The sequence below is a fragment of the Megalops cyprinoides genome, chromosome 6, assembly GCF_013368585.1.
Source record: "Megalops cyprinoides isolate fMegCyp1 chromosome 6, fMegCyp1.pri, whole genome shotgun sequence".
Classification (NCBI taxonomy): Eukaryota; Metazoa; Chordata; class Actinopteri; order Elopiformes; family Megalopidae; genus Megalops; species Megalops cyprinoides.
In genome coordinates, this window is record NC_050588.1 from 37,086,378 (window position 1) to 37,113,574 (window position 27,197).

At 39.6% G+C, this 27,197-nt stretch overlaps 1 protein-coding gene across 3 annotated transcripts in view; it reads left to right on the plus strand.

The window, feature by feature from the left end:
- The window catches only part of LOC118778699 (potassium voltage-gated channel subfamily KQT member 2), a 53,962-nt gene extending 32,487 nt beyond the window's left edge, over positions 1-21,475 (plus strand). Inside the window, exons 9-17 of one of the 3 annotated variants that reach the window (XM_036530334.1) lie at positions 287-355; positions 994-1,023; positions 7,123-7,346; positions 8,209-8,256; positions 13,397-13,505; positions 14,141-14,272; positions 15,377-15,472; positions 18,029-18,152; positions 18,243-21,475. In XM_036530334.1, coding sequence (XP_036386227.1) covers positions 287-355; positions 994-1,023; positions 7,123-7,346; positions 8,209-8,256; positions 13,397-13,505; positions 14,141-14,272; positions 15,377-15,472; positions 18,029-18,152; positions 18,243-18,998 — 1,588 coding nt within the window. In that variant the 3' untranslated portion in view covers positions 18,999-21,475. The remainder of the gene's footprint in view (positions 1-286; positions 356-993; positions 1,024-7,122; positions 7,347-8,208; positions 8,257-13,396; positions 13,506-14,140; positions 14,273-15,376; positions 15,473-18,028; positions 18,153-18,242) is intronic. The other 2 variants (XM_036530332.1, XM_036530333.1) reach the window with 2 other exon arrangements.
- Positions 21,476-27,197: the final 5,722 nt, after the last annotated feature.

Below are 27,197 nucleotides of genomic sequence, written 5' to 3' on the forward strand. Positions count from 1 at the left end.
AAAGAATCTCCCTCCAAGTACATTTGAACAGAAATTCTGAAAACAGTTCCAATTGCAGCAAAACTGGGAAATGCTTATGTCTAGTAACTATTATAATAAACTATTAAAGTTTACTTGCATATTTAATCCCCATAAAGCCTACACTAAATTTCCATAGTGCCTCCAGAATGATATAGAATGATAGGTGGAGACGATCTTACTTACTTATGACTGCCAACTATGATATAAGTTATCTTGTGTACAAGCATCACTAATGAAAAATGTATTTGTTACATGTATGTTGCAGACTTATCCCTCCTTTGAATCAGCTGGACCTTCTGCGTAATCTGAAGAGCAAGTCTGGGCTGTCTTTCAGGTCAGGTCAAGGACATTACTGAATTCCGTTTAGAGTTGACACGTGCAGTTAGACTTGTTATGAACGCTTAAATGGAGGTTCAGGTTTCAGGAAGTGCTGTTTGATCACTGAAGTGTCAAATATGAAAGTGTCCAGTGTTTTTGGTCACATAATACCATATGAGATAGGTATGTAATAAACTGGTATAATCAAGAAAGTTTTTTTTTCCCCTCAGTAGTGGCTGACAGATGACCAAGGAAAGAGTCTAGTTGGACATACGAATATATAAATCAGCATTGTGTATGATGGGAACCTTCCACTCCTTTCTGAGGGCTTCCTTTTTAAGTACTTATTGACTATAAAGTCTATACACCAAATGTTACCTGAGGGGGAAACTCAGCACTGCCCACAATTGGCACTGATGTTCTGTGAATAGCCCTTTATGCCCCTAAGCAATTTTTCTGTCTCCTTAATTTACCTGGTGTGTCCTGAACATAGACAGATAGCATCAAAGTAGAAATGGTGTCAAAATGAGGTTAATGTAGAGGAGATGGTGGAGTGGCAATGATGTGTGTGTGTGTGTTCTCTCTCTCTCTCTCTCTCTCTCTCTCTCTCTCTCTCTCTCTTCTCTCTCTCTCTCTCTCTCTCTGGGTTTAAAGGAAGGAGCCTCAGCCGGAACCCTCTCCCAGGTGAGTGTGACACAGTCAGTGACCTTTACCTGAGTTTTACCTGAGTTTCCTTTCGACTCATTTTCAGTGACTATGTGAAAGGGGGTGTTGCTACTGTTCCAAACGTCCAGCATCTCTCTCTCTCTCTCGCTTTCTGTTTAAACCCAAATATCCACCCATTTTAATGCCGTTTGGGCTGGATTTCCATCAGTTTGTTCCCCTACAGTGTCACATGAGTAGTAACACTCTACTCCCACTACTTCTGAATGTGATTTCCATGAGTTTCCATGTGTTCTTTATGTCTTTTATTGAGCCATTTCCTACCATTTCTAATTAGTTTATATGGAAATGGCAGGAAAAATAATAATATGATGTTTTGTAATTTGTAAATTATGAAATGGCCCAAGAAATGTGAGAGTTCATTTGATTTGTAAAAATTTGGGAATTTCCTCTATTTGTCTATTATCAAAATACTATTAAAATACATCTGGTGTGCTCTCATATGCAGATAATTATTTCTTCGTTTTCTGATTTTGCCCAGACGTCCATTTTTAATGACCAAATGAAATATCTATACATATTTACCGAATTTACATTGCAAAGCTTGCCTTAGCTTAGCCTAGCCTGATACCGGTGAGCTGTTGGTGCTGTTTTATTGAGGAATATTTAAATGACTCTATGATTGAACAGACTGTGACAGTCTGTTCCTTTATTGAATGAAACCAGGGCACACGCATGGCATGAACATTTATTGTTCATCAACAATCTTCACATTCATGTTTCAGCAGCTGAATTTTTCCGCTTCCGAGCTGAACTCGCATTTGACCTTTATCTCTGTGCCCCTCACTCTGCGAAATAAGTCTGCCAAGATCATGTTTTCGCAACAAGAGGCTATCAACCACAGATGAATATCTCAGCTGCTCTCTCTGTGGTGTCTTCTGAGCAGCAAGATGTTTTTTGTTCACAAGGCCTAATTAGTGGCTTTGATCCGCCATGAGACTGTTTTTCCCGTGGTTAGTGGAGATGTGATATTTATGCTTTGTGAGAACAGTTTACAGGAACAGGCTCCCGGGCCTGTGTGATTCAGTGGGTCAATAACTGAGGTCCAGCAGCTGGGCAATATCAGAAACGTAATGGTTTGATTACTGTGCTGTCCTCATACCAGGCTGTGTGCTGCCTCCATGTTATATCTAAATCATTAACAAATACAGCACTTGACATCTCATACATGTATATTTATTTTGCTCCAGTATGAAATCAATATTTAATTCATATGTTGCTGTTGAGGCCTGACTCATTTTGTGAAGCTTCAGTGCTCCGTGATATAATTCGGCATTGCTATCGGATTCACAGCTGCCATTTATTTTTCCTGTCTTTGTACAGTGGATGGCATGATTAAACAGTGAAATATAAATGAAATACATGAGCAAGACCCTTGAGTAAGTTGTTGGTTAGTGAGTGTAACAGCTTATTTTCTTCCCTTCAGAATGTTTTCTGTTTAGGACATAGAAACTCCAGTATTGCAGTACTGTACATTATTTGCTGGGGAGATACTGTTATCCAGAGTCAATTTCATCCGTTATGAATTTCACAGTTTCCCAAAGCCATAAATATAGCAGCAACAGAGATACAGAACAACAGAAATTCTCCACCCAGGCTGAGCATATAGCCATCATTCTAACCATCATATTACACGTTGCTCTCAGCTAGCCATGTCATACTTCCACCATGCCTGTAAGACAATACCAGACATGCTTAGAAGTGTGCTAATTAACATTTTGACAGGGATGTTATTTTCAGCGTCTTCACTGAAGACCAGTAGTCTTCCTATTTAAGTGTTTTCACCCCCCCCCCCCCCTCCACTAACCCTGCTCTCCCTCACTTCCAGTAATGAGAGTTCATGCAAAGAAACCTTTTGTGGGTGCTGCCCGGGAACAGATAGGTACCACAGGAATTTTGTCGCACGCAGATACCAAGATCTGCACGACTAGACCCCCCTTTTAACGCATTCAGGTCTGCTCTCCCTCTCCTGATGCCCTCCCGATTCCTTCCTCTGCACTCCTTCGGAATGATTTACCTACCCCCCGTGGAGGTGACCGGCCGAGCCAGGTGCAATCCAAAAGGCTCATAAATCTTGTCGCTAAAATGTAATTACCGCCATCTACACTGTTTAGGTTCTCTTGCTAACACAGCGTTTCATTTACTGTGGGGGGGCTCCAAGGGAAACAAATGATATTTTTTCTGTTGATTTGAGGCCAAGGCCTAATTTTTCTGTCACATTTACAGTGTAGTTATACATTTCTGTTCTGCACGGACTATTGCAGTACCTAGGTGCTACATGTGGAATAGTTTCCCACAAGATTTCCGGGCTGTATTCGAGGAAGTCAAAGTGCAGTGCCAGTTCTTTCGGTGTTTCACTTTTTATTCCCATCTATAAAAACAAAATACTCAAATTCCTGGTAGTGTAAGTTCCCATTAAATGCTAAAAGGAGTACATTTAAAAAAGGTCAATTTTCCACACCTTTCATACCTCGTAACTGCTCATATATGTTCAGTCAGGTACACTTACTCTATGACTGGTTTGTGCTATCTGTAGTAATCATGTTACCGTTACAATTACAGTTACTGTTACAGTTATTGTTTATTGGCCTTCATGAAGGAAATATTAGAATAAAAAGTAAAAATGAACTTAGTCAACATTTATGGCTACACAGAGCAATATTCTATATTTTATTTTGTATGCAAATCCTTTTTGAAGATGGCTCTTACATGCAGCTTGCATCCTGTCAATTCTTTAAACCTATGTTTAAACCTATTTTCTTTAAACCTATTTTCCAGTTCTTCTACTTTTGGGGCCGTTTCAATAATGTTACAATAATGTAGAACCTTTTGTCATTAATAATAAAATATGAATGTCTCTACAGTCCTTTAACCTGTAGTCTTTAGAGAGCAAAATGTTTGTTTGTGTTTTTATATGGGAATAAAATGAAAATGAAATAAGTGCTGCACTTACTTTTCTTTCAGAACACACTTTTTAAATGTGTTAATCTATGTTATAATGTTTTTTAATCTATTAATATTATTTCTGCATAGACCCGAACTTCACACACCACCCCTGTATGTCCTTGTCATTCTCTCTTGGAGCAACTGCTACAGTGCTCAGTTCTCCTGTGCTAAAATCCAGCAGAATGGCATCACTCTAAAGCATCGTTTTCACACAAAAGCCGCTTATCCTCATGTTTTCCACACCTTTTGCTCTGGTTTTAAATCGCATCCATTTTGAATAGAAAGGCTAATCACCCGTGTCACACCACCAGAATTTTGACCTGAATTGGAATGCACACCTTTTTGTCTTGCCCTGTTAATATACGAGATCAAGCTGTCTGACAAATGAAAGCAAAACTTAAAAGACTTAAAAACCCGACAGCATTGTGTGATTTCCCGAGACCTGGCACTTGCATGCAAGGAATGTTTCTCTTGAGTGTTTGGGAGAGCCAGGTCCATCTTTGTGGTCTGGCAGAGGGATGTGTGCATGTGTGTGTCTTACCACTGATTGCATGCTGGACTGTGGACCATAAAACAACAAATAATTCATTACTTGTCACAAAGGTGACACTGAAACCTTGACCTGTGATTGAGTTTGATGTAGCCTCAGTGATTGAGTTTGATGTAGCTTGCTCCTGCAAGCACACAGCCTTAGCAACAGTGCCTTTTTTTATGGGGGTCAGTGACCAATCAAAGCTTACACACACAGATTGGTCAGGCAATGCTTTATGTTCAGCAATGACATCTTAAGCATTACAGCAAGTTTGAATCTGAGTGCAAGATTAGTGCAATTAGTGCAATATTTTTCATGCAAGCGCCTAATATGAAATAAAAGTTGCAAAAAGAAAAAGATATAATGTATGTACATAATTATTTCCCATACTCAGAAATATTTCCTCCTGGCTTTATTACTGAAGGTGTTTCCCACGCACTGTACTATAAATCACAATCTGAATCTGTAATTGCAGACGTTACAAAACCTTACAAAAAGCAACACTCTGATATGGGTAGGTTCATATATGTCAGATGTCTTTGCATCAAGGTCAAGCTCTTCTAGATTCCTCTCCGCATGACACCCAAGAACATTCGACATGACAGTGATTCCCTAAGTACTCTGAAGCAGCTCCCTGCAGAATCACATGGTACAGTAATGATGCAAAAAATACTGACTGGCCTTGTTGGCTTCGATTATTTCAGACCTTCAAATACAAAAAAATGTGTACTCACCTTAATTCATGCAAGTTAATTATGCTGTAAGGTGCAACTTTACCAGCTCTGCTTTCAAACTGTGCACCCTATGAAGTAGATAATCCTGTGAAACCAATACTCACTTTAAAAAAAAAGAACACAAACTGGAACTTTCCTAAACTGAACAAATGTGAATGTGAAAAGAATGACACACATAGGCTTCCTTCCTCTCAGCAATTCTTAGTTTACTGTTAATGTTTTGGAATTAGCTCATGACACATCACACATGCTCACACTTCCAGCGCTTATCCACCAGTGAGGTTAACTTAAAGCCTCTCATTTTTAGCTGGTATTATATATTATATTCATGTTCATGGCCAATAACCTCCAAAATTACAACTACAAAATCACAAGTATGTGAATCTGATTGAGTAGCTGGAGCTCATAACCAAAAGGCTGCGGGTTTGAAAGTTAGGTACTTAACCCAGATTACTGGGTATTTAGGCAAGGTACTTAACCCAGATTACCTCAGTAAATATCCAGATGTATAAATGGATACATTTGTAATTCACTCTGGGTAAGAGAGTCTGCTAAATGATAATAATGTAATGTAGTGAGGTCAATAATTTTTGAACCACATGGTGCACATCTTAGTTGACATCTCAGTTTCTTTTTTTGATTCCAGTAGTTCTAGGGTGCTTATTCCATTCATACCAAATGAAACAAGTTATAACTTCCCAGGACGTCTGTCTATCCAGCCATATCTTCATGTTAATCTTCATCCATTCCTTCATTAAAATTATTTGTGCCACTAAATATTTATGTTGTGGCTGTTCACACGTAACATATACACTACTGCTTACCTGGAGTATTTGTTGCCTTCTCGGTTTAGCAAAGTTACAAAGTAGCTAGTGCTTTAATATGAGCATGCTTTAATATAAGTATTATCTGAAATGTTAAATTTCTCTCAATATCAACAACACTATATATACTATTAAAAAAACATATTAGATTATTTATTGTTTCTATTAAAGATGAAGTCCTGTTAGCATCTGCATAGCTGGCCATGGGTGTCTGGGAGAGTGTGTCTTAAAAATTAAGATCAGGGAGGCCTCTAGCTGAGTGATCTGGCTGTTCTTACAGGCTGTGGGAGTGAAAACAATGGACCGTGGTGAGGATGTGATAGTTTAGGGCCGGTGGTGGAAGTTCATCTTTTACCCCTCCATTTTACTAATAATGCATGGTGGAGTGACCTCGGTGAGAACATGATCTGTGAATGACTGAGGTGCATTTGCGCTGACGGTGTGCTCCTGTGGATGTGTTCCTGTCCTACATGTACGTGTGCATGTGCTAGCTTGCGATTGTCAACGTGTTCGATCAATATGTTTCAAACATCAAACATGGGCAAGACACTGACCGCTGTGGTAAATCGCTCCATTTGAAATTACGTGACAGGTAAGAGTGATGATCACAGTTTCATATCGTTTCATATGTGGTAATCATATGCAATTCAACAGTATGCCACCATATGTTAGCTTTTTTTTTTGTTTATTTTTTCTTTCTGCCAGGGTGAGTTGGGGTGAATCAGCTCCTCGCCACTGCCCTGTAGAAATGTTTGCATACAGTTAATCAGATGATGAGTTTATGATGTATTGTGGTACAGTATTTAAACTGTAAACTGGTAAAAAAAAAAAAAAAGAGATTTAGAAAAGGCTTATGTATATGGTAGCTAATATTATGTATCAAACAGCAGTGACAGTGTGCATCTGTGATTGTGATTACACTCCATTTCATCCCTGTCTTCCCTCTTCTTGGTCATAACCATCAGCTGAGACAGGTAAATGTCTGACCGGCCTGGTGCCTCTCGCTCCCTGCTGCCCCCTACAGTCAGAAGGTGAGCCTGAAGGAGAGGGTGTTCTCCAGCCCCAGGAGCTCTGGGAATAAAGGGAAGGGCTCCCCCCAGGGGCCGAGCATGCGCAGGTCCCCCAGCGCCGACAACAGCATCGAGGACAGCCCCAGCAAGGTGCCCAAGAGCTGGAGCTTCGGCGACCGCAGCCGCACCAGGCAGGCCTTCCGGATCAAAGGGGCCGCGTCCCGTCAAAACTCCGAAGGTGAGAGCGTCTGAAGCGTGCCGGTGCGCCTGGGTTTATGTCTCTCTCTTTTGGTCGTCAGCAACTTTACGCTTTGATCGCGGTGGTATGCGGGTTGATCGAACAGTAGCAGTTTTCTTGCCAGCAAGGGCAGCTTTGTAGGGACGGTGCCAGTTTGATTCCAGCAGGGCTGTAGTGTTGCAGTCAAACAGAAGCACAAGGTTAACAGATCTGACACAAAATATATTAACTTAAATCATTTTTTGCCAAAACTGTACAGTATACAAGATCTGGAATGGATTTGATGTATAAAAAAAGATTTTAGCCTAAATATGTTATAAGAATTATGCTGTGTAGCTTTTATCAGTTGAAATAATGTGCATTGTGTATTTATCTGCTGTGTCTGCGCATTCGCTGTGTTGCCTTTCTGTCTTCATGTGCGATTCATTTGTGTTTGGCGCTATGTTGTAGAGGGGCGCTGGTACAAGCCGAGCTCTAGCTCCATCTGTTTTGAGTGGCTGTGCATTTCGCAGTGTGCTTTAAACGGGGTAAATGAGCTCTGGTTTTCCCAGGTGGGGGGCGGGACATGTTGGAGACGGTTGGATCCCCTGGTGCTCTGTGGCGTTTGATTTGTGTTCTCGCGCATCATGCTTACAGTGCCGTGTGCCTCGCGTCCATGCCGTTGTGCTGTGATTTGATGGAATCCTCTCTGTGGAAACATATACAAATATATAGATATAGACATATATATATATATATATATATATATATATATATATATATATATATATATATATATATATATATATATGCATATTGTGTTTTGGGAAAAGCCAATCCTCATGTGTTCCTTTTCGTTTCTTTGTTTGATGCCGTGCTAAAGTGCTGATTGAGATGCAGGATGAAGAATTCAGACAGAAGAGCTCTCCAGGTCAGCATTGGCTGGGCGGGTTGCAGTTCCTGCAGCTTCCACAGTAACAGCTCCAAAGTGCCATAGTGTAAACCCCCAAACCTTAGGATATGCTATCAGTGTTTTTTTTTTTTTCCATTTAATTTGTAATCAACGTAAGGTTTCTTTTTTTCTTTTCTGTTGGTAAAATGGATGCAGAGCAGCATTAAACTTTGAACTTTGTACATGTGTATTGTTGATAAAAAAACAACATATTGTCACTGTTGATTTTTAAAAACATTTTCATATTTATGTCATTGTTTAAATATCATGCTCCCAAATTCTGGTGGAAATATGTTCAACTTTGTCTGCTAGAATACAGTATTTATTTATTTATTTATTTATTTATTGAGCCAGTTTTATTTATGTTTACTAACCTTTGTACAGTAGTGTTATTTCCTATTGCAGAATTTGGGAGGATTTCCCCTGAAAATCATTGACAAAAAAAATTGTGTTAAATAGATGTTGTAAAGGCTGGCATCTGCATCCATTTTCCTTTTGAGTGTAGCTAACATTTGCCTTCTGTTACCTTACCTGACATTACCTTAAACACTAAATTAAGACCTGTAGCATCTCCTGCCCTCAGATTCAGACACACTCAAACACACACACACATAGAACTGCGCATGTACATGAAATCAGGAATGCAATTCATACTGCAGTAGATGAGCTGGATTCCTGTGCAGGATTCAAGTGTAGTCTAGGCCCATATTCATGTTTTAGCATTGTGGTTGAAGCTTATTCTGACATCTGTTGCATGAAGTCACAACATATCACTTCAAATGCTCTGGCAAAAGAGTATACTAAAAAGGTGAGCACCTTTGGACCTCCTAATGGGTTTAGCCACAAAACAATCAGTTGCAAGAGGAATTCACTTCACTTTCATTTATTACAAAAGGATAAGTGTCAAAGAATGAACCTTTATCAAATGCTATTAGATGTGAATTATCAATGAATTACTTGTTCACATTATCAGAAATGATCAATGTTGTACCAGTGGAGTGCTTTATTTGGAATATTTAACTTGAAGTTTTGGGGCATTATTGGAGATAAAGATAAAGCTGAGTTAAAGCTGATAAATTGACATAAACTTAAGACTTAAATGCATAAATTAAAGACAAACTATCATGGGAGAGGCAGCTATTCACTATCTGTAGATGCAGTACAGTATGAAATCTCATTTTAAAAGGTTTAGTTGTATTTGTTTTATGCACAAAGCTAAGCAATGTAATCATATCATGAACACAGCTGCAAAAATATAGTGATATCAGTCATAACTGATGTGTCTAGCTGTGGGACAAAGCACCAAACCATGTTAGGTGCTGTAATCTCTCTGGAATGTCATTATTGCTGGACAGGTACATGAAGTCAGAACAACATCACACTTTCCCAGCATATTGACATACATGCAGTAGTGTATTATCAATTTTGAATCATAAATAATACACATTTATATTGCCACATCCTGTGTATTGTACAGAGATTTGTACATCATCTTTGGATTTCCGTTTTGTTTTGTTCTTGTTTTACCTGTTTTATCCACTGATAATGCCTATGAAGTGATACTAAAACAGTTTTCCCTTTTTTTAAAACAGATTTTGCCAATTTGGATTAAATGGATCCTATTCCTATAAATCAGAGCTCATGACACGCCATTTATTAAGTGGTGATTTCATATCAAGAGCAAAATTACCCAGAGAAGTAAAACTGGTAGGGTTATGTGGAGTAAGAGCATGTATTTACAACAGTACACGTTAAAAAAACAGAGTCAAAAAGTCATCAGTGAAATTGAACCTTGGTTTGTGTTAATCCATTTCATCCAAATTGGTTAAAATTCTCATGTGTGAATGGTGATTATCCTGGTTTGCAAGCTGTCATCTCAAGATTATGGCTCAACTGTTGTAGAATATTGGGTTTACTGAGTTGTTGTTGCACAATCGCAGTTCAATGACTTATGTTACGCAAAACCTTCTCTCTCATATTTTTTTCTCATGGTAAATGATTTCATGTTTATGGAAAACCTGGAGTCAAACCTACTACCTCTGTCATATGGTGACAAGGCCAGTGTTTTCAGTTTCTATAAAACTGTTGGCATTAACTTTGTGAAAGAGACAAGTATATGGAAAGTTCTTGCACATTTTTTTAATTGCAGTAACTGCTGAAGTTATGATGACAACTTACCTAAATGCCTTACTCAACATTAAAGACTAAGCCTGTCTGAAGGTAATGAAATTGTTGTGCAACACTAGACTAACAAAAACACATTTTTTTTTTTCTGGTGAAATCTGTCTCAGTTGATTATCAGCATACTGAAATGTACTATATGACACTTTGGTGACTTCCATTTTCTATAAATGTTGAAATGATTTATCTGTCTCAATATTCACTGCCATAACTGCCAAGTGTATTAATGTACACTATGTATTTTTTCTACAGGAAAATATATGATGTTCTTTTGTCAATATGTACAAAAAGAACATTATTTATTTATATTGATGTATTTTATTATTCATTGCAAAAGTATTGTATTCAATACTTACGAAGGTACAGTAAGGCTGAATACCGAAAAACCGACAACGGCACAAAAAAGTTTCATGGTTGCTGTGCAATAACCTTTGAAAACAAAATTGAATATGTGAGCATTTTGTTTTAATAACTGTTAGTTTTGCCATTGTGTGCCATGACAAGTTGATTGGTAAGTCCATTGGTAAGTTCTGAAGAAAAGAATGTGCCTTTTCTCTGCTTTTCTGCAGTCAGTGACCTGGTGCTTCTTCTAAGTCATACATAAACCTTCAAATATGTCCTATACAAATTAATGCGTAATATGTCAGTCCTGTTCATTCTTATCAACATACTACCCCTGCTGTTAGTCGTTCATTTGTGTCTGTTCCTTAGGTCAACTGTTTTGATCAAGAACAATAACCCTTCACACCATGTTTGAAATCAACTCACCATAGCCTGCCAATGCAAAATATGCTCATCTCTACAATACCATTATAGTGTACTTGCTCTTGAACATAGCACTTGCAGATAAAAAAGAAGCATGGATTAATGGTAGACATGGTCATGGATGGTCACAGACACCCATCTTCCTTTATGTACTGAAATTGCATTGCATTTGTTTCTAAGTAACCCTGTTTTGTTTTTTTTTTTTGTTTTGTTTTTTTTTTTTTTCTTTTCATTAACAGTTTTACCATTTAACAGCTTTTATTTCGTGTCTCTCCTCTCCACCCCTTTGCAGCAATTGAAGGGTTAATCAGTAAGAGAACGCCACACGTCTGCTAGGGGTTGAGCACCGAAGCAAGCAAAATGAACCAAGCTGTCCCAGAATCAATAGGCAGAACCGGAGCCATGCATGCCGGACCTTAGCTACATCCCATTAGCACACAGCAGGGCTTACACCGTGCCGTATTACTGAATGACAACCAGCAGACAGAGAGCCGTGCACTCCAGTGGCTGCTGTCCCTGCATTTGAACCTGCATGAAGGAAGCTGATCGATCTCTCTTGAGGCCGACCGGGTCCACCTTGCAGCCACAGGAGACCCCCCCCCCCCCCCCCCTCCCCCCTCATCCTCGAACTACAGACCAGTGAAATTGCTCAGCCCTCAAAGGGCAAACCTCCTCTGGGTGGACGTGTTGCCGTTTCAAGGCTCTGTAGTATTTTTTTTTCTTAATTTGTTTTTTTTATTATTATTTGTAGCATCTGAAGCACGTTCATATCTTTTTTTCTTTTTTCCCCATGCCAGTTATACTGGTGGAGAAAAAAAAAACTTTGAAGTAGGTCAAGACTGTGGCCCAAAAGTACAGACTTTCTAACTACAAAGATCCTTTTGTTCTCCCAAAATCCGTTTTTTGCGTGGGTGCAGAAAAGAAACTGATGCTTTTTAAAATTTTGAAGTATTCTTTTTTGTCCTTATTTACTGTACTGCTGTTTAGCTATTTAGCAGATCTGCTTCATAACATCCCTGTTGAAGTGCTGTGTGGTTGCGGATTTTGATAAGCATTTTTCATACTCTAGAACTATATTGCATTTAGGCATAACCTCAGATTACCCTAACGTAATATGAGTAAATGACTGGCCAGCTTATAAGCAGCATAACCATGTAAAAACAGTAGCATAATTGTAAGTGGATAAATTATTTAGCACAAAATTGGGTTGCAGAATTGTTGCTGCAACTTTATTTCCTAATATTACATTATATTTTAGATTGTTTAGAAAAAAAATATTTTATTCTATTAAATTATCACTCCATAATGTTGTTTAAGTGGAGTTTTCTCATATTTTGCATTGTACAGTATGCTATAACCGTTTCCCTGTACAAGGGCAACTGCCAAGGAGATCATATTAAAATAATTATAAGGTCTGAATAACTCTTTGAGTGAAGTCTCTCTGTTGCAAATGCTAAATGTCAGGCATTCGTAATTGCACTGTCTGTACCACTTCTGCCAGGCTTCACTTGTGAAAATACCGTGCTTGTCTTACAGGCTTTTTGCAGATGGCCAGTAAGATAAACACATCAGCTTCTTATAACCTCTGTTCTTCTGACTGTTAACGTTCTCTGAAGTAAATATGAGTGAGTGCAGATTTCCCATAGAGCAAATTATGATGGATATACTGCAGAAGCCTAGCTGCATACAGATACAGGCCTAACCATATCTCTTTCTTTGTCTCTCGAAATGGAAATACCCCATCAAACTGTCTCACCTGGGAGTACAAAAGCTATATCATGGTATGTCTTCGTATTTTTGGGCCACAGTTGGTTGAGGAACGCCTTTAATCTCAAATTGCCGCTCTGATACTGCTGCATTCTTCCCGTGCCAACCCCCCCCTCCTCTCCCCCCACCCCCTTCCTGCATTAGGACATTTTGACACGACCAGCCCCCCCACCGAACAGAGCAGACACTGTATGTATTGAATCTGCCCCAGTCCAAGGGCTGTCAAAGCACACATGACCTCCCCCGGGCTGTGCAAGTCAGTGGCCGTGTCTTGCTGCCGCTTGGTTCCATGCAAACATCAAAACGGAATGGCTGGAGTCTTAAGGGGCTGAGGACGGGCCTGTTGGGGACCCAGTGCTCACACTAACGGCTGAGTTGTGTTGTCCCCTTCCGTTATGTTTTTTAGAAGCCAGCCTGCCTGGAGAAGACATTGTCGATGACAATAAGAGCTGCCACTGTGAGTTTGTCCCACAGGATTTAACCCCCGGACTAAAAGTTACAATCAGGGCCGTGTGGTAAGAGAAGTCCGCTAAAAGTTTTCGATGTTGCCATTTCAGCGGAATGTCTGTAACGAGAGACGCCGTGCCTAATTCTGGTCCTGTAGGGCTGCTGTCCACACATGTGTTTCATCCCAACCCTTAACCACTTCCTTGACTGAACCAATCACCATAATTCTTATGAGCTTAGGACAATCCTCCAGGACCAGAACTGGGAATCCAACAAATGTATGATGTCATATGCCACTCAGGTGTATTGGATGTAATGCATTTGCTATAAATGTTTGCGTTATGCAAAACAAGGTAGTTGAGACGATTATTTGTGACAGTAACGTGTTGCCATCATAAAAAAGCAGTTCTGATCAGTATGTAATGCATTGCCAGTTTATAACATTAGTGTGGTATTTAAATCGGTGTTGTTGAGAGGATTAAAAACTTATTTTGGACGTAATAAATAAGTGCATTTTAAACATCAGGACACTCCTCATTTGCACTAAACACCACATGGTTTGTCATTCAGCGTGTATGTAACTTTAAAACATCAGACAGGGTCACAGGGAGTCAGTTTGTCAGAGTCAACCTCCAAAAGCACTGCTTTTAATTTGATTCCCTGTATTAATGTGTGTCCTGTCTGAAACACTTCTCTCTCTCAGCATCATGAGGTTTATGGTTTCAAAGAGGAAATTCAAGGAGAGCCTGAGGCCTTACGACGTGATGGATGTCATAGAGCAGTACTCCGCAGGCCACCTGGACATGCTGGCGCGGATTAAAAACCTGCAGTCCAGGCAAGATGCTAAACCCTGTCATCAGTCTTCTCCCCCCAGTTTCGACCTCTTGCTTCTGTCCTCCTCTTCTTCTCTCCCCAAAGCCTGTCTGCAGCTCTGCCACTGGGCACTGGGTACAGCACTCGGTCGCGCACGAGGTTACAGCACACTGCATGCCCCACCCACCACCTGTCTGGTGTTCATGACGGCAGCTCTGTGGTGACGTGTAGTGTTCCTCCTCCGTGTTGCTCCACCGGGTTTAGTCATGGTAGTAGGAGTTCAAGTGGTACACCATTGCACCTTCCATGTGTCATACGAGTTGAATATATCAGGGTATCGTCATTTATCGCTGATACTGTATTAGCCTTGTTGGCCTAGCCCCCCCTGAAGCCATATGAGGTCCTTCTCAAGTAGAGTCCACCTTATTCTTTCTTCTTATGTCAAAGCCACCACATCTACAAAGGGGAGATGCATCAGATTAAACTCCATGAATGTAAAAAGGTTCAGAGGAACCTTTTGCAAATCATGGGGTAGCAGATCAGTTGCAATTAGTTTCCCCTCAATCACATTTGCTGATTGCGCTCCACACAGACAGGGGGTGTGCGTAGTCAAACCCGCGTCTCAGAAGCTGCGTTCGCCATCAAAAATGCACCTTTAATGTTTGAAGGAGAGAGACCCGCAGAAGGGAGTTGTCATTCTAGCCTCCCCCTGAACACTCAGTTCAGTTTTCTCTCCTCTCAGAGGCAACTTCTCCACCGAATAAGTACAATATATGTTGTGAGTTGAAGAGAATGGTTCCGCATATATATAAATATATTCCAGCTTTCAGAATCCAGAATGAGATTTAAAAAAAAAAAATGTTGACTTTAACTTGAAGCAATGAATCAGTAATGGGATGCAACAGTTAAAACAGGCAATTGGTTTAAAAAAAGACAAAAAAAACCCAACAAATCACAATTTGCTGCTTTACAAGAGATATGTATGGAATATATTTTCACTTATTTGTCCTTGTCTTTCTTCTTCTCTTTGGTTTCCGCTTTTGTTTCCTTTTGATGTGCATCTTACAACTCTCACATGTTGCTTCATCTTGCATTGTGCTGGTGTCTTCTCTATCTACTTTGCCAGGATAGATATGATTGTGGGTGCCCCTGTCCCCTCAACTCCCCGACATAAGAAGTATGGTTCCAAGGGACCCAAAGAGTCACCCCAATTCTCTCCTAGGTTAGGATTCATCAGACCTGCATCTTTCTTATCAGCTTCTCTCTCAGTTTATCAACAGCAAAGAAACCTTTTTTGATTCAGGCTATGTGGCGGGGCATTAGGGTTGATCAAAGCAGCAACAAATCAGCCTTTAGACTCATTTTGACAACAGAATATTTCAGCAAAGAAGCAAATTTTTTCTGCGCTGTGATATTCACTGATACTTCATCTCCTTGACAACAAAGGAAGGATGATTACTCGATCATGTCTGCATTGTGTTCTAACTTGAATTTACAGCTCAACAAAGAGGCTATTAAAAATGTTGGATGCAAGCTGGTTTCCCATATGAATCAATTTCTTTCTAATTTCCTTTGTAAGTACTACAACAATCTATCTTTTTCATCCAGCATAGCAAAATAAAAAGAATGAAATACTGCTTTTTAATGCAGCTGTAAAATGAATAGCCGACACTGCTTCCTCTAGTTATCAAGCGCAGTGGTATGTCATACAGCTATGCTAGTTCACTCGGGGGACGTGGGGTAAGTAGCCAGTCATGTAGCCGAACAAAAAAGGGATTTAGCTGATATGCTTGCAATAATGCACTGAAGGCTAAGAACTTAAAAGGATGCCAGAATGCCGAATTTAACTACTGCCTATGAGCAACATGGCTCTAAAAACAAGACAGAACTCTTCATTAATGTATTATTTACGTGTTATGTGCATGTTGGCATGAGGCGTAATGAGGCATGCCAGGCAATGCACTTTGGCTTTGGCAAAATACCATAACCTTTCTGTTAGTCCCATGCTATTTTAAGAAGCCGAATTTTTTCAGAGCTGGGCAAGCATAGTGCTTGGTGGACCACAGATCGAGCTGCAGCGATGATATCTTAACGTTTACATACAGGCCACTTTGCTCATTTACAGACTTAAGTTGCCCTTGTTCTTCCATAGGCTGCGATTAGTTTTAGTCTGTTTAGTTTGGTGGCCTCAAAGGGCAGTACTGCTAAACACTGAGGCATGGCATCTGATAAATATCCAGGATAAATACTTAACTGTGCTTAAAAAAAAAAAAAAACAGTTTATTTCTCATCCAAGAGAATTACCTGGATAAGTCTATGTTTTGCCCAGCTTGCAAAGCACCCCGGAAGGTCTTAGCTGCTGCCGCCACTGCGAACAGCGGAGACAGATATAGGAAAAAAAAAAACCAGAGGTGACTGACAGGCTTGTCGAGTCCATCTCCTTTCCTCTCTGTGTTGAAACGCATCGCATCCCATTACAGCCAGTGCATGCGCCCATTCCACCCCTGCCCCCACACCCCACACCCCCACGCTCCCCGCCCCCACGCTCCCCGCTTGGCAGCGAGAACTGTACCCGGGTGTGCAGCCCTTTCCCTCCTATTCCCGCACCTGCAAGAGGACGACCCAGTTGGTTCAAAACCCTTACTGTGTACAGAATCCTCTGTGTCATATTATTCCTGTTTTTTATGTAGTGTATTGATGGTGTTCTTCGTTCATGGTATTGTAAATATTTTTTTTTTTTTTACAAGAGCATTATGCAGATAAGGACAATTCAGGAAATAATGTGCCGTTCAGATAAATAAGATGTGTAAAGTATGTGTAAAACTGTCTTCACGTTATATAGGGAACTTACACAATAGTTGCAATATAATTACATAAGTAACTAATGTGTGAGTACTAAGCATCTTGGTACAAAATAGTGGGGAACACATGTTTATAACTAATGCAGTTGATCTGTAGGGTTGCACTTTCAGATGTAAGCTACTATTTATTGTTAAATTGAAATCATAAAAATATTCTAGCGATAAAAGTGCATTTTTCCCAGTAAAATTAAATAAATGGTTAAAATCTGTAGTCTGTATAGATATATTAGAGGTGGTAAAAATATTAGGTGTATACAACAATTTTCATTATTTGCAGTCAAAAGGAACAAAATTATCACAAAAATACCTGAATTAGCACAAAATATTAGCACAAAATTTCCACAAAATTTTCTGAATCATGGCAATCCAAGACTATCACAGACGGCTAATAAAACATCCTTCTGATTGTATATCAGCTGCTTTCCTTTTCACCCGAGTTGCAGTCATGTTTGTGATCTTTGCTATATTTTGGTTTAAATTACAGTCAAGAATAATTCAGACTGAGATACATTAGAGATGGTGAGAAGGTTCCTTAATTGCAATAGAATTATATTTGGTTAAATTACATTAAATTGCCTATTTTATATAAATTGTAATCATGTAACCTCTCAGGACCCACATTGGTAGGTTAAAACAGTTCATTTCTAAACAGCTGTTGAATTGAACATTATAGTTTTAATGTCAACTAATTGTTATCAAATAATGAATTGTAGCCATTTATTATTGGCTGTGCTAGCTTGCACACTCATGTATGTTTGGATTTATTCTCAATGTTTTAAAGTGAATATAGGTTTCGAAAGTAAACACATTTCATGAGCAAATTTTCTTGCGTCTGGTCACGTTTTATGTAATTATTCACCTGGAGCAGTTAAAACATCAGCTTCACTGTAGGTGTTACTTCTTCTCCCGATTGCTAGAGTTGACCAGATTGTTGGTAGAGGCACCCCAATAACAGATAAGGACCGACCCAAAGGTTCTGCAGAAGCAGAACTACCAGAGGACCCCAGCATGATGGGACGTTTGGGAAAAGTGGAGAAACAGGTACGTTTGCTTGTCTTTTTTCTCCCCCTGATGTTCCAGCTTCATTGTTTCAGGGCTGTGTTCGTATCATGCCCCTTGTCCTCCGGATAGGTGATGTCCATGGAGAGGAAGCTCGACTTCCTGGTGAACATCTACGTGCAGCGCATGGGCATCCCTCAGTCGGAGACCGACGCCTACTTCGGCTCCAAGGAGCCGGACCCGGCGCCGCCCTACCACAGCCCCGTGGACAGCCGCGAGCACATGGAGAAAAGCGGCTCCATCACCAAGATCATCCGCTCCAACAGCGCGGCTGGCCAGAAGAACTTCGACCCGCCGCCCGCATCCTCGGCCGGCCACCATGGCCAGTGCCCTCCCTCCACGTCCTGGCAGCAGCCCCCGGGCAACGAGTTCCACCCGCGCAGCCAGGGGACGTCCCCCGTGGGCGACCCCTCGCTGGTGCGGATCCCGCCGCCCCCTGCCCACGAGCGCTCCTCGGGCGGGCACAGTGGGAGCGGGCGGGGCAGTTCGCACCACCAGCGGAGCGAGGACAGCAAGCAGCAGTCACAGCAGCAGCAGCAGCAGCAGCAGCAGCAGCCGGACAGCGACACCTCCATCTCCATCCCCTCGGTGGACCACGAGGAGCTGGAGCGCTCCTTCAGCGGCTTTAGCATCTCGCAGTCCAAGGAGAACCTGGAGTTCCTCAACAACGGCTACTTTGGCGGCGGGGTGGCCCGCTGCGGCAAGGTCAGGCCCTACATCGCCGAGGGGGAGTCCGACACCGACTCCGACCTCTGCGCCCCCTCGCCCCACTCCGCCACCGGGGAGGGGGCCTACGCAGACCGGGGCGGTTGGTCGGGCTCCAAGTGAGACAGGACCGGGGGACTGCTTCAGCCTGACCTGGGCCAGGGAGACCCTGCCCCCAAAGTGGGAGCCTAGCCTCACAAAAGGGAAAAAAGGGAGTACTTTCCTGTAAGTACCTGCGCTTCAAACCGACCGGCTTCTGTTAAGTGACTATCGTGGAGGTACAGCCACATCCGCTCAGCTCTTTTTATGAATTAAAAGTCTGTAGTTTTTTTTTTTCTTTTTCTTAACGGGAATGTTTAAGTTAACCCAACCGAGAGCACATTTACTTTGCAGTGTATATCCATGCATTCATTTCACCACTGCAGATTATGTTTCTATCTGTAAGGGAAGAAAAAAAGAAATAATATCTCAGATTGTCGTGTCATTGCCGTCATTGACATGTGAATGTAATCCTGGAGGAGGAAGGAGCACATTTTACAGTGCTTTTACAACATATGACATGACAATAAGATCAGTCATGCAGGTCATATATCTCATTTGTATTAATGCATTCAAAACTGTAATGTCAGAAATATCTGAAGTACATGTAAAATTGATACACATTATATCCACCAATGCACACAAACCATGTTCATTGTTCACGGTTTTTCATTGCTCTCTAGTGTAGGTTTGATTGTGGTTCAGCAAACTTCACCACCCCATTATTCCTAGGTGAATAAAGGTTGTACAGGAATAAAGCCTTTAAGTTGAATTGAGCTTGTTTTGCATGTTCAAAGGATGTAATTAACTGGAATGTATATTTGCTATTCATTCAAACCTGACTCACTTCAAATGAAACACACATAGCTGGATGATCCTGGCTATGTAATTGAGAAAATGAAATTAAAAGACCTAAAATAACTGCATTGAGGTAAAAAATAGGGGAGAGTTTGAAGTGATGCAGAGCCTTTTAAAGCCATTTTTACATATTGTATAATAAGTGTAATCATGTATGGGATGCTCTTACTCTACATAACCTAAGAAAAAATGGGTCACACTTCTTTTTACAGGACTATTTATACTATTTTAATGATTTATTTTACAACATCCTAAATAAGTACCAAAATGGCCCAAAAATAAGGTGGTCCTGATATTAAGATGCCCCTTTCATAATAACAGAATCAACAGGTGATACAAAAATGCACTTTATCAAACCAAAAAAAAGATTATAACTTCTGCAATTGATGGGGGGTAAAAAAAAAAAAAAAACCTTATTCACCATAGAATGATTTAACAATTCATTACAATCTAGGAATAAATGCTAAAATCAATTATGCCACCAAATACTGTTTGCATGTTTTGCTAAAGCAAAAATTTTATTTCTTTATCAACTGTAAAACGTAAGTGTTGTGACGTTTGTCAGAGCACTTCATGTCATCGTCTGAGTTTACTGGTGTTTTTTTTTTTTCTCTTCTTTCGCAGCACGGCAGTTGCTTGTCGCCTCAACTCATAAATTCTTTAATATTGCTCCTGTCTGCTTCAGGTTTCCTGCCTGCGCAGTTCAGTTATTGCATCCAGAGACAGGAAGAGAAAGTAAAACACGTGCTTTGATTCTGTGGAGCAATATTGTCATGGACTTGTTTCTGAATCCAGAAGAGAATTTCAGATGATCTTATTTTGGCTTTGTAAAAAAAAAAAAAAAAAAATTGAATTGCTGTTCTCTGTGGACTCCAATTTAATGAGGGTTAGGAACAACACATACAGTGCAAAGCTGCAGTGGAATTATCCTTAACTGGCAGGAAAGCTGATTCTCAGTCCCTTGGGTAATAGCCCCCATTTCAATCCACTTTTTTGACATGGTTACTGCAGGTATTATCCATTCTCTTAATGCTACACACCAAAACTTCACTGTCCTCTGGAGTGTCACTGGCCACCATTAACATTACCAAATTTGACTTGTCCATGAACGAAGTTGCATTTTTTTAACCGTCTCCACCTCATATTTGGGTATTATGATATTACTCATGTTTTCACTTACTTATGTAGTCAATAAGCAAAAAAAAAAGGCAATTAAATTTCCATTTTGGCCAATAGTTTTAATTCAAAACCACAAATCTTAATGTACAAGATGTATCTGTTTTGTAAAATGACTTAAAATGTAAAATGCACACTCTTAAATTGTTACTGGTAGCCCTTAAAAAGTTTAGTAGCTGTTATAACATGCTTAATATTTATTTCCTTCAAATATACACTTAATTACTCGAAAGCAATGTATTTGACATTTATCCCACAGTATAAATAGGCCCTTAAAGGAAAGTGTGACCACACGTGTACATAGGAAGGACTGTACTGTATATAATCACTGCTGAATTTGAACTCAAACTTATAACATTGTTCGGATTGATGCACAGACGATGATTCAAAGGATGATGCGGCATCGAAGCCTTATTTCATTTACTTCTTGTATCTATTATTCATTTATGATGTTTTGTTTTATTATTCCCAATATATCAGATGTATTACTGTGCATGGCACACTTAGCCATTCTTTTCAATAATATCTCAAGGGTGATAGTTTAGTAAGAAAAATAACAAAATAAATTAACAAAAATCTATTTTACCTCAATCCTTTTTATAGATAGAATATATTTAGATAAGCTAATGAAATGGAGGTGATCTCCAGCTTTGTTGCAGCTCTCTGAGGATTTGAAAAGGTAACGAGTTTATTTTCAGGATTTATTTAAATTGCAAGGTGACATCTTGTATATTACCTTTCAGTTTGTAAGCATCTGCATTTGGCTATAACAACACAACTACTATGGGCACATTAGATTAGTTTGGTAAAAAAAAAAAATCCACAAATTCATATCAAGTTGGCTTTTGTGAAAATCCAGAAGGAGGGAAAAATTTTAATGCAAAAAGTTCTATATATATATAAATATAATATCAATATTAGTATACTATCTATCTGTATGAGCATGCTTTACATATGCAAGATATGCATGCACATTTTTTTCTGCAAACTCACCTGCAATTTCATACATAAACAGTATGTTTTGCTTTCACATTTGTTGTACCACAGATTTGACCTTTGCAGACAGTGTCTTTTTTGGTGGTTTGAACTCAAATTGAGTCACGAGGAAAAAGAAAAATGCACTGAATTCATCGTCACAAAATAATCCAAAAAACGCATACAGTGGAGAACTGGCACTGCACAGGTCAAAGATTCTTCAGAAATGCACAGACTGTGGAAAAAAAAATGGCTTATGCATATTTGAACATCAAGGACCGTTATTTTGTTGTAACTTTCAGTCTTTAATATATTTGGATATTATAAAACTTTATTCATTAATGCATCTGAATGGAGGAGGCTTTTCAGAGTTGGTGTGACAGGTTGTTCTAATTACAGGTTTGTACCAGCAGATTACTTGAAAACAGAAGTTTACCTTGGTTATTTGCCTCCTCTTTGTGGTTCACTGCTTCAAAATGCACCTATCAGCTTTCATGCACTCATTTTGATGCCTTGCCTTTTAATTATTTCTGACATTTAAATGCGATTCAATGCAGGATACGTGGGTGAAGCAGATGGAAATTCAGCTGCGGATATGTCAATATTTACCTGTCCGCCTCGCACATAAAAGGCTTTTTCCAAGACACAGAGGAAACATGGGCTATTTCTCATTTATTGCTCAACTGTCTGAAATCATCATCTGAATCATCATTTGAATCATGTGTCATGTTTGAATAATTTGTTTTCAAAATTAGTCACATTTCCAATTGTAAATTGTACTGGGTTAGCAGCACAAATACGTGACTCAATGCTTATACTCTTTTGAGGTGAAGCGCTGCCATTAAGCCTCCCTATCCTGCATCAGTAGTGCCCCCCTCTGGTCAGAGGCTGAATGTGCCTGCAGCATATGAGGGTCCAAGAATCTATTTGAACTTGTGTCACTCTGTACTGTCTGTAAAATTTCAGATGTCTTTGTACCCTCAAATATGGTGCGTTGCATCAGCTCCAAAGAGTGGCAAAGAGAGAACAAACTGAATACGTTAGGTCATTGACCTTTTGTATAAGTGCAGTTTGCTTTACAAATGGAAATAGTTTTTGTGAGCTGCAGATGACACTCAAAACCCTGTGTGTCCTTGATCACTGGTGAATGAAATGTATTTACTTCATCATCTCTTTATCACTATGTAACATTTTTCAAAACCAGCGATATCCATTTGGCTCTATGACAATGCTACAAATGCTACAGGTTAAAAGGTTAAAAATGTTAAAAGTTATTAAGTTTAACATATGTTGAACGTCTTTATGAAAATGTTTTTTTTTTTTTATTTCCCTCATGGCTGCCTCGCTTGCAAATTTTGCTTTTATATGTTTTTCCAAAGAATATATCTTGCAGATGCCTTGGAAGAAATTCTTAAAAGTCTAGTCCTGTCCTTTGTTAAATATAGTTTATGTGGTGATGTTACACAGATGTTACACTGAACACACCGTGCTTGTGAATGTAGTCTTTCTAGCTAATACCATCGCACTTAAAATACCATTTTTCAAGATGAGAACGTTTCCTGTAACAGCAGTCTATATTTAACACTGTTACACTCCAAGCACAGGCTGAGCTTACAGGCCAAGATATCACACAGTCACATCTGGGCAGAGTGGTGGTGAATAACTGGCTGCGTTCTGCTGTTGAACAATGGTTTTACATCAGCCAGGGTTCCTCATCACACTGCTCTTCAGCACCCTCCAGTGACTGATCAGGCACCTGTGAGTTTGCACAGTTAATGTCAATGAGATGCACCTATTCACCAGTTAGCACTTGCTCCCCTGTACCGCACTGTGGAACTTGTGAAACATGGCCGTGTATCCCTGTATTTGAGTTTGCACTCTTCCAGCTTCAGTGCACCCGTGTGCGTTCAGAGGCTGCCATGGTGAGAGAAGCTTCATACATGATGGGAGATTCCAAAGTTGGGGTAAAAAAAATGGGGTCCAAAAAAAAAAAAAAAGAACATGGACAGCGGGAGGGGCAACAGCACGTTTGCTGATGTCTAGGACGTTGCCCTCCCTGCAGGCCTTAATTTTGGGACGTGACGTGGCACTTCGTCTTGCATTCGTTTACAAGTCAATAACATGTTTATTTCACTGTTATTACACTAGCTGATAGTTTAAAGGAAAAAAAAAAAAACATGGAGGAAAATACACTTTCACAAGAAGGTGATGATGTATGACTGGCTCTCCAAAGCTGTTATCAAGTTGTTATTCTGTGTTTAAATTTTCTGAATTTGTTTTTTTTTTTACTTTTTTACTTTTATTTTTTAAGAAACAATTTAGAACAAATGCTTGCCAGCATGTTTTCAACAGCTGAATGCCATTAATATAAGCTTTTGATTATTATGTAGCATCCCTGTGTAGTAGGACACTCAAATCCATGGCCACATGGGAAATGTATAATAAACTTTGTACATCATATTGTTTGCCTATTTCCTTGTATTTATACCTTTGTATGGTTCACTACGTTTTTCCACATGCAGCTTTAAAGATTCAAATGTATTGTTCAGGTATATTTTCCCAGACTGCTGCTCCGCTATATATAACTGTGTTGCTAAAGCATCTCACTCAATGTACTGCTTGCCCTATAACAAATGAACCGCAGGGTTATTGTCAAATTTCACCATACCTAACACAGCCAGTTTTGGTTATGTGTCTGAGAATTGCTATTACAGACACACTGGAGCATGATGAGTCTTTTCTTTTATTGCACAGAAACAGTCAACAGCTTTTTGGAAAAAAAACATGCTGTAACATAAATGTTCTGCAATTCCAGGTTAGAGTCACTAGGTGGCACTCAACACTTCTTGCATTTAAATCTCAGCTCTGCATTATTTTGTGCAAGTTTCTGCATCATAAATAATAATAATAACTCTCACATAATACATTTATTTTTAAAATGAAGTCAAGCTTTGTGTACTTTTGAATGCTAACAGCTGCTAACACCCAGTATTTTGAGATATTTGTATTCCATACATTTGTATTCCGTACCATAAAATTGCTGTTATATAAATTTGAATCAGGTAAAAAAAAAAGCTATGCATTTACCCACGTTTTTCCACAAGGTAAGCATAACTAGCTACACGTATTGCTTGATCCCCTGTTGCTCAAACAAGCCTGGCTGTCTGAAAACACACACTCCAAGCATGTGCACACACAAAGAGATGCATAATCCTGTTCACTGAAAAGGCTATTTTCTCCTTTTTTCAAAGCTGCTGCACACACAGAAAGTATTGGTTTGTTATCTGTAGCATACTGATAATGCACTGTCCTATGTCCGACAGCCATCAATGGCTTCCATTTCAAACAACACAAAGTGGACAAATACAATCATAAGCAATGTGTAATGTCCTTTACTGTCAAATGCTTTATATTAACAAGTTACCAAAGGAAGAAAGGGTGGTAAACCACAAAAAGCTGTATTTTTTAGGCTAGTCTGGCGTTATTAAAAATTAAAAGTTAATGCTAGAATGAACATCCAACCATGATTCATGCACTTCAAACATTACACAGGCCCACTTGTTATGCATTTCACTTTCAGCCAAATCTATTGATTGTGACAGAGCAATGGTTCAGTCAAAGGTGATTAAATCCAACATTCTTGCCCCCAGCAAAAGAACAATGGAAATTTTGAAATACAATTTTTTTATATTTATAATTTAAAATGATTGCCAATTAGTCTCCAAAGAGCTATGTATATAGACAAACAGATATATAGACACTAGGCCATGCCTTTAAGTCAAGGAACTCAGTCTACAAACACGGGTTTGCAGGTTCAAATCTTAAGCAGGGCACTGCTGCCTGAACCATTTCTCAGGGTTATTTACTTGAAATTCTTTAGTAAATTCCACCTGTAATAAATGAATACTGTTTGATATTTGATACTGCCTCTTGGCCAGGACTCCTTAGCAAAACATTTTATATCTCAGTGGGATATCTCTGGGCAAAATAAAGGATAAATAAAATGTGTGATCTGCACAACAAATAAAATAGGAATAATTGAACTGAAGATGAGAATAAGGAAGAGCAAAAGGTCAGTCTGTCACAATAAGGTCTGCAACTCTCCAAACACAGTTATAATCAACAGCCTCAGGATCCAATCTAGGACACCAGGTCATTTGCAGGACACATTACCTAAGTGTAGCCTACCATAGACAGGTGCATTCCAGAGCAGCCAGAATAGTGTTGTAAGAGTGCCCTTGCTGGGTCACTGCGCAGCTATCCTGGATGGATTGCATGTTATAACGTTAGAGGCAAGTAGTTGCTGAAAATTGTCTAGGTGTAGATTGAAGTGCTGACCTGCTCTGTCTCCAAAGGTTGTGTGAGTGATAGAATGTCTGTACAATTTTAAAATCCATTCTATTAAGAGCCCAACAGCTGAAAATGAAATGAAATTAGAAAATTCAAAAGTCAAAAGGTGTTACTGGTTGTGATCCAATGTCTTATTACATTGCTTCACTGAGAAAACATTGGGAAAGAAATTGAGACAACCAAGACTGCCACATCTTTTTAAACACCACAGGGATTAAGACCTCATGTACCCCACTGAAAGCACCTTCTGTCATGCACTGTCCTTATCATCGCACTGGGCCCGTAATGGCATACTTCGCTATTTTTATAACTACACCTTTTAAAATCTGAAACAAAGATGGAGCATATGTTCTGTGTTCATTGCCTATTGATAGGGGAGGAATCTGCTCTTTGCACTTTCAATTTCAACCGTGTTTTTTTTTTGCTCGTTAGCCTGCGACCGCTGCAAAGCCAGTGTATTATCCAGGGAGTGCATGTGCGTTGTTGTGTGCTTACCTTTCGGAGGCTGCAAAGGGTGAAACTTTTGTTCCAGGTCAACAGACATGAGTAATGGCAGGTAACAGAGCTATCAGAGACGGGAAGGAAAAAGACAGGGCTGGATTATTAGGGTTGGTGGAAAAAGACATGGGCAATTTGGAGGTGCGTTTTCCGGGAGGGGAAACATTTACATTTACATATTTATTTAGCAGACACTTTTATCCAAAGCGACTTACAAAAGTGCATACAGCAAGTATAGCAACAGTACGGGGACAGGATGTGCACAGTTCCACAATGAGACAGTTCTCAGCTGAGAGCAAGGTCTGTTTGAGGACACAGTACTATCAGATTTGTACAATTACAGCCTATAGGGCAACTAATACGATACACCTTCAAACGGCAAACTTCAACAACTTCAACTTCAAACATAAGATTTTAGCCTCCAAA